The 8,332-nt window shown below is 40.8% G+C and overlaps 1 protein-coding gene across 1 annotated transcript; it reads right to left on the minus strand.

The window, feature by feature from the left end:
* Positions 1-1,617: 1,617 nt before the first annotated feature.
* mrpl55 (mitochondrial ribosomal protein L55) lies at positions 1,618-5,918 on the minus strand. Its single transcript, XM_064989622.1, has 3 exons — positions 5,724-5,918; positions 2,172-2,373; positions 1,618-2,035 (listed from the first exon to the last, which is right to left on the minus strand). Exons 1-3 carry the CDS (start codon positions 5,765-5,767, stop codon positions 1,886-1,888), a joined length of 396 nt encoding a protein of 131 aa, XP_064845694.1. The 5' UTR covers positions 5,768-5,918; the 3' UTR covers positions 1,618-1,885.
* Positions 5,919-8,332: the final 2,414 nt, after the last annotated feature.

Genomic DNA, 8,332 nt, shown 5'->3' on the forward strand with positions numbered 1-8,332 from the left:
GAATGTACACTGTAATCATGACACAGCATGTTTCAAGAGACCAGATGTTCCATTTTTTTTAAATTCAACATTCATCCCTTGACCCTAATCAGAGGGCAAACACACCCACACAAGACAGTTTGGGCAATAAAAAGTTTAAAGACACAATCAATTTAGTGTATGTAAACTTCTGACTCACTGGAATTGTGATACAGTGAAATAATCTGTCTGTAAACAATTGTTGGAAAAACTACTTGTGTCATGCACAATGTTGATGTCCTAACCGACTTGCCAAAACTATAGTTTGTTAACAAATTTGTGGAGTGGTTGAAAAACTAGTTTTAATGACTCCAACCTAAGTGTATGTAAACTTCCCACTTCAACTGTATAACTACTCCTGTCTATACAGAAATATATTTAAATCACTCAAAATACTTCACCAGAAAGCATGATTTAGCCAGAGGAATCGGGGATCATTAGCTTTTCTTTGGGAGGGGGGGGGGGACAGAGAGTGTGGAAATAGGCCTGGCTGATTATTGACTTGAGGCGGTCAGTGAAAAGCATCTAAAATATGCAACATGACCAAAAGTATGTGGACACTTGCTGCTTGGATATGTCAATACAAAATCATGGGCATTAATATGGAGTTGTTCCCCCTTTTGCTGCTATATCAGCCTCCAGTCTTCTGGGAAGGCATCCATTTATGTATGGACCTTGCTTTGTGCACAGGGGTATTGTCATGCTGAAGCAGGAAAGGGCCTTCCCCAAACTGTTGCCACAAAGTTGGAAGCACAGAATCATCTAGAATGTCATTGTTGCTTTAAGATTTCCTTTCACTGGAACTAAGGGGCCTAGCCCGAACCATGAAAAAAAGCCCTTGACCATTATTCCTCCTCCACCACACTTCACTGACACTATGCATCGGGGTAGGTAGCATTCTACTGGCATCCGCCAAACCCAGATTCGACATGCGGACTGCCTGATGGTGAAGCATGATTCAACACTGCTCCAGAGTCCCATGGCGACAAGCTTTACACAACTCCAGCCGACACTTAGCATTACACATGGTCATCTTAGGCTTGTGTGGCTGCTCGCCCATGGAAACACATTTCATGAAGCTCCCGACGAACAGTTCTTATGCAGACAGATCGGTTGAAATGGTAGTATAAATTGTAAGCTTGCCCAAACATGAAACTCACGCGCCGCCTATGAAGTCGTTTCCATGGTCGGATTTTGCCTATAGGCTACTTTGAAGCAAAGTAGGACATGCCTCATAATATGAAGTTAAACATTCAGATTTCAAACAATGAATTTCAAAATGCATCCTGCCTCCAGCTCACATTGTAGCGTGGTGGCGACACGCTGAAAGCCTTTTGCCTGCACTTGTTGAATGGGAGGTGAGCTTCAATTAGGCTACGAGTTGAGAAATAAAAATAGTAGTCCTAGCTCTTTTTAATTGTGCACCAAAACTGTTTAACATGCAATTGCATTTACAATTGTTGTGCAATGGGCTTATAAAAGCACATTTTACTCTTGCAGTAAGCAACTGAGGAGCTGCAGGAGGAATCCCGCTCAAAATAAGCTCTGTATGCTGTGTGAGTGGTAGTTATGTTGGATAAATCAGATAGGCTACATGACTAACGCAAATACACACGCCAATTTTATTCCACTATATTATGCAAATTGACCTATAGACCGATAAGAATGATGGTCAAATGTATTTCCATCAATGAATAAATAACATTTTGCAATGGGAGTTTTTTTTCTACCAGTCATTTTGGACTGCAACAGTTTTATTTAACAGCTTTTCATTGATTAATTTGTTTTCCAAAAGCTGACAATTGTTGGCTAACCAAAAACCCTGATTGGCAGAATAGTCAAAGTTAAATAGCTACAACAGGCTCTATCACTTCTTCCAAAACTTGCTGTAATCATCCACTTTGAAATCATCTTCGAATTCCACTGTCCTCTGCTTAACAGCTCCCTTCCTGGGATCCCGCTTCCGCATCCTCATTTTCCTTTCTTCCTCTGAGAGTGTACTGATGTCCACAGGCATCTGAAGAAGGGATACAATACCAAATCCTCACAACCAGTCTCACAATCTGATTAGCATTCAAATGTAGTATTCCTGAATAGCCAAACACTGCAAAAACAGATAATCCAATTTTTGTTTTCAGTTCAAGGATGCTTACCATGAGTATCCTCTTGGGCTCTTTGTACCTAATGTTAATTGTGGAACCATCGGGTTGTACGAGCAACAGTGGATACAACCGTTCATACTTCTGTCGACTGCTTCGTACAATTGATGTCTTGTTGGAGTTGTGCTGAGTGGTTGTTGTGTGTAAACTTGATACACGAAGGAAATAACTCTGAGCAACCATCTCTTGTAGACATCTAAAAGACAAAACATTCACAATGTTGAAACAATTAGGATCTAGAAAGGACAAACTAATATAAAGGCTTTGTGCAAATGTACTCAGAAGCTTGCTGCGAGCTGCCCAGTGATGCGAGCCTACCAGATGAGCTAAATGCCTTTTATGCTCACTTCGAGGCAAGCATGAGAGCAGTATATCGGGGATAGTATATCCAGAGAGAGACATGATTCCGTGAAACAAAGTATGTGACAGTCCCTGATGTCTATCTGGAAGGAGATTCTCACCCTGAGCTCATCTACTTTATTGTCCAGGGACTGAACATTAACGAGTAATATACTCGGAAGCAGTGGATGGCGAGCATGCCTCGTGAGTCGGACTAAAAGTCCGCTCCAAATACCTCTTCTTCACCGGCGGCGTCTTGGAGCAGCCTCTGGGATATTCACTCTGATATCCAAAAGTTATTTCCGGCTGTATGTAATAACACAAAAAAAACGTTCCAGACTAACAACGTAAGAAAAAAAAAATTAAAAATAAATACTGCAAAGTTGCTTAGGAGCTAGAAACAGAGCTTGCTGTTGCTAGCACATTTTTCCTAGGATATAAATATTTGGTTGTTATTTTACCTGAAATACATATGGTCCTTTTTTGGCTGGATATTTGTAGAATTTTGACCTATTTTGAGTCGTACAAAATCATGTGTTCTCTACTCCAACAATTAATCCACAGATAAAAGGGGAAAGCTAGTTAGTTTTCTTTGATGAATTAATATCTAAAAATAAAAAATAAAATAAAAAACTCCTCATTCATCTTTCCGCTTCTTCTCGATTTGATATGGTGGTTGGCAACCAACTTTAAGGTGCATACTACCACCAACTGGACTGGAGTGTGGACCTCTTATCTTTCAATCATGTGGGTTAGTATGCTCATAAAAACCAATGAGTAGTTGGGAAAGGCGGGACATGTAGCACGTCAAGCATCTATTTTAGCTCCTGGCTACACAGGCCTGCAGGAGCAGTTTGGATGAAATTATTCACAAACATGCATGTGTACATTTATTTTGCAACACGGACAGTTTAGTCGTCAGCATGTAAGAAATAATTTTTCACTTCTCTCATTGACTTCCCCAAAACCCGGCCTGGTCGGGTTCTATTGAACAAATTCAGGTAGGTCCCTCCCCGTTTAGTTAGTTTCCGTTTAAGAAACGCGTTGCAACAGAATCGTCATAATAAATACACTCCCATGGGTGTATTCATTACGTATTGCAACTGAAACAGTTTACCATTTAAGAACCAAACAGTAGCAAATAAAGCAAAACCTGAATTTGTCAAATAGAAACTTTTGTTTTCGTTGCAAAACGGTTTCGTTGGAATAAAAGGTTATAAACGGTTTCTGTTGCAAAACCGACTAAACACTTTGCAACAGAATCGGCATAATGAATACACCCCTGCACAGTGGCCTGTTTTGTATGTTATTTTGGCATTCAAACTTGTCACATCAGTTTACAATGTAAAAAATAAAATTAAGACACATACAAACATGGTCTCTTTTTGCTTTCTTGACCAAGGCTGGTCCAAAATGCAAGTGTTTCTGCCTAGCTCAGTGCTTTCTGTGTTTGTGTGAGAGCCAGCAGAAAATACAAGAGCATAGGGGTTGGTAATGTTCTCTATTTGCGCCATGATTGGCTCAGTGTTCTGTCACTCACGGGGACATGACATCACCGCAAAATCTACGGGGAGAACTCGAATATTCAAGCCCCTTGGGTACTGCTATAGATTTACATTTGAAGTGCCCATCCAAGTCCGGCTCAAGGTCATTTGCCACAGATAAAATTACATCAAATCACGTTATATCTATCATAGCTTTGATTGGACTGTCAACATCATACTTAGCTAGCAAGCTAAATCTTAGCCAGCAAGCTGGAGAGGAGGTCATCGTCATGAATCAAGTCGGCAATCTACTGGCAAACCGTTTTTAGTCCTTGTCATATGAAGAAAAGTTATAGATAAAACGTATCGGTGCTCATCAGCAATTGGACATAAAAATGACACAAGAGAAAACACAAATTAAACAATGAGTGGTTTGAAAGAAATCAGTGGCTAACTGTAAGCGTTGCGAAGCAATCACTAGCCTGCTATTCAGTGGAGAGGGTGTGTGGTCCAAGTTGGGGTTTAAGGGTCTCTTTTCCAAGCTTAAAAGGATCAACATTCACATGCAACACCATGGGCCAGAAAAGGTTGAATACATTGGCCAACTGGAAACTTGGAAATCTCAGACTTAGTTAGTCCAAGACAACTGGGAACTGTGAAAGAAACAAGCTCAGAGTGGGTAAATACATTTTGAAAGATCATCCAACTTGGTCTGGAACCCGGGCCTCTTTTTAGAGCTCCAACCTGCAGATCACCGACATCATGATTCAACCTTGATATTTTCACATCTTAAAATGAGGCGGCAGATTGCCTGGTGGTTCGAGCATTGAACTAGTAACCAAAAGGTTGCAAGATAAAATCCCCGAGCTGACAAGGTAAAAATCAGTAGTTCTGCCCCAAGAACAAGGCAGTTAACCCACTGTTCTTAGGCCTCCATTGAGCATGCTTTTGCGGCACAGTCGATAGCGTGCCGGACCTCTGGCTCGAAGGTTCGAGACCTGCTCCCTGCCTGTTTCATTACATTGGTGTCGGAAGTGATCGGACCTTGCATCCACGACAGTGCGTGTGCTTGGCCGGTGAGCGCGTTCATGTAAGACGAAGAGTCGCAAGCTAGCGCGATGACGCGCTCTTTGAAAGTTGGGAGTAGTGTAACGACCCTGGGTTTATAAGCGCGGAAATCGACTCTGCCGCACGAGCATGCTTTTGCGGCACAGTCGATATCGCGCCGGACCTCGGGCTTGAAGGTCGAGGGTTCGAGACCTGCCCCCTGCTGTTTCATTACACGCAAAATCGCCACTCACTTTACTTTGAGTAACGAAAGTATATTGAAGCCAATCACTAAAATAACTGGTTACATGGAGGAATGAATGGCAAGATAGACCGCAACGCCATAGACCGCAGGGGCCTAAGGCATTGTATCTTAGCGCAAGAGGCGTCACTACAGTCCCTGATTCAAATCCAGGCTGTATCACATCTGGCCGTGTGAGTCCCATATTGCGGCGCACAATTGGCCCAGCGTCGTCCGGGGTAGGCCGTCATTGTAAACAAGAATTTATTCTTAACCGACTTGCCTAGTTAAATAAAGGTAAAAACATGTTTTGTTTGTTTTAAATTACAGGGCGTTGAATGCGGCTCAAGCCGCAAGTAAACGCCCTGGACCAGAGCTACTTATCTAACGTGCGTCCCAATGAATGTCTTCAAAACCAACACTTAGTTTATTTACCTGTTTAAAACACTCTTCGACGTCCATACTTTCTGTAGAGCCATGTCTGATTTTAGCTAGCGTTTTTCTCAACGGAACATGGAATTGTTTGGTATTCTAGCGAGTTATCTCGCTAAACGTTATGTTTTAGATTTCTAAAAGAGAGAACAGGAAGTGGAAGGTCGTGCGCAGTTGTCCCGGTAAATAAACGACGTCAGGAAACAATTGCCATCTAAATGGTTCCTACATGTGATAAACCACGTCAGGCAACACATCCTGTGAATACAGTCATTGGTTTGAATCAAATGTCAACATTTAACAATAATGTAATACAGTTGAGTTTATTAAAGAAGAAATTGTCAACTTCATGCGTAAATTTATACATGATATACGTTATTCCTAGTTATATTAATATGCTCTGTCTTGTGTAGTTCAGTCCTCCTGGGAAGTTTGTGGGCAGGGAACCACAGGCTGAAAAGCCGGCTGGTAAATGCTGTAGTATAATACTAATTTTCTCTGTAGCCAGAAACAAGGCTCCCTTAACTGTCTCCTCAGTCTTGTTTGTTAATACATTGCGGATGGTTGAAATATTTTTCTTTACTAATTAATAATACATAGAGTTAATATATGTAAGAATTTCTCACTAATGTTCTTAGATGTTCGGTGATTGCTGAACAGCGTGTCATCTGTCGTGGTTTTTATCAACCTTCCGTCAGCTTGGACACTTCAATAGGCCACATGTGCAAAGTCATTCACTTTAATTTAGGTTAACTTTTTTTAAATTTTAGCTGAGAAGGAAGGTAGACTTGTAATATTTGGTTATTATATATTAAACATCTACAATTCATCTGACTTTGTCCAGCCATTCCATCCACAATGAAAATTCGCATTATTGTCATTAACCACTAGAGAGCGCATATGATGAGTTTTCAATGTGTCAACCAAAGCACTATCACCTCAACTTGAGAAGTGTTATACCGTCAACTCTATTAGAGCTTATTTGATTCAGCTGTTGTATTTCATTTATTTGCTGATCAGATCTGTTTGTTGCTATATTTGAGTGTAAGGCCTGCCCATTGTGGCTTTAAAGTAATTAAACCGTAAAATACAATTTCTTTATGACACAATAATAAAGACAAATAAACGCATGGCAGGGCTTATTTTAGTTTCCCAGTAGATGTTGAAACTGCTTTTTCTACTGCCAAGGTTATGAGCAGATGCTGGTTGGAATAAGTAACAATCCCTCTACTTTCCTTCACAAGCAACGGCTGAAAGTGAACTGTTAGAGGTGTGTGTGCAGTTGGTGGCTGTGCATGTGGCTTCTTTATATCCCTGGAGGCCAGTTGAACTGTATTATGATGAATACTATTTTCCTCTTCAATTCCAGAACCAATTATTCACTTGAACAAAAGAAGATGAATTGTGTGGCAGGTATAAGTGAGTGTTGATAATGGTGGAGGCTGATTCTCGGGGGTGGGGTGCAGTTTCCATCCACAGTGGATCACCATCACCTGTTGCTATTAATATTGTAGTTACCTTACCTACGGCATTAGCAGAATTGTCAGATTTGATATGACAGGGTTACCCAACTGGCGTGGGTGGTTTTATTTGGCCCCCAAAATTTAGGGACATAAGACTGTTATTTGCAACAGAAATTTGTCTCCACGTGATTTAGATTTTGTTAATATGTTACCAATTATTTCCATGCATAATAAAGAGATTGTAAATAAATTTAAGCAACGTTTGAATTATTACGTTTTAGTCAAATATATCTGTTTGGGCTTCTTTCAGTTAATTTGTGGTCTACAAATTATTTGTAATTATGTTTCGGTCTCCAGACCATCCACTCACGAAAAAAATCGACCTGTGGCTAAATCAGGTTGATGATCTCTGTGATATGACGGTATTACGTAGCTCTAGTGCCTGACTTTTTAAAATTTGTATGATTAATGAACTGTGAAATGGCTGAAAACCATTCAAATATGTATTTGTTTTCAAAAGTTGATGTCAAAAATATTTATTCAGTCATCATGTTTGTGTTTATTTCCTAGCCAAGAATAAACCATACTGTAAATGCATGACAGTGAAATTAGATTCAACAGTAGGAGAGGGCAATCTCCCCCTCTTTTATCAAGCCCTCCAAGGAAAGGAAATATTGTACCTCACTCTGTCTGCACCCAATCGCTGTGTATAGCACTGGCCTTTCAACACATACATAGAGCCAGGGCACTGCAGAGGCAAGCCATTCGCTTTCCTCACAATGAGATGGCCTTTCAACACATACATAGAGCCAGGGCACTGCAGAGGCAAGCCATTCGCTTTCCTCACAATGAGATGGCCTTTCAACACATACATAGAGCCAGGGCACTGCAGAGGCAAGCCATTCGCTTTCCTCACAATGAGAGTTTGCCTTTTGTTCTGCTAGCCTAGATGAATGAATGACCTTATTGTAAAAGTAACTTATCATCAGTCTAATTTATAATCTTTCTGTGTTATTGTGCACATGTCTCAGTTTTCAGTATTCCAGGGTTCTCCCCTTCAAAGCCAGGGCTCAGATTGGTGCTGCGGCTGTGGGCAGGTGAGTGTGGGGGAAAAAATGATGTCTGATGAGGAGAAAAGGCTTGCTTTGT

The sequence above is a fragment of the Oncorhynchus masou genome, chromosome 15, assembly GCF_036934945.1.
Source record: "Oncorhynchus masou masou isolate Uvic2021 chromosome 15, UVic_Omas_1.1, whole genome shotgun sequence".
NCBI classification, from domain to species: Eukaryota; Metazoa; Chordata; class Actinopteri; order Salmoniformes; family Salmonidae; genus Oncorhynchus; species Oncorhynchus masou.

Excerpts from the sequence above, each read along its gene's own strand:
- mrpl55 (XM_064989622.1), bottom strand. The coding sequence starts at position 5,767 with ATGGCTCTACAGAAAGTATGGACGTCGAAGAGTGTTTTAAACAG. Across the intron at positions 2,374-5,723 it reads TCGAAGAGTGTTTTAAACAG|ATGTCTACAAGAGATGGTTG; the intron begins GTAAATAAACTA and ends TTTGTCTTTTAG. Across the intron at positions 2,036-2,171 it reads AGCCCAAGAGGATACTCATG|ATGCCTGTGGACATCAGTAC; the intron begins GTAAGCATCCTT and ends TCCCTTCTTCAG.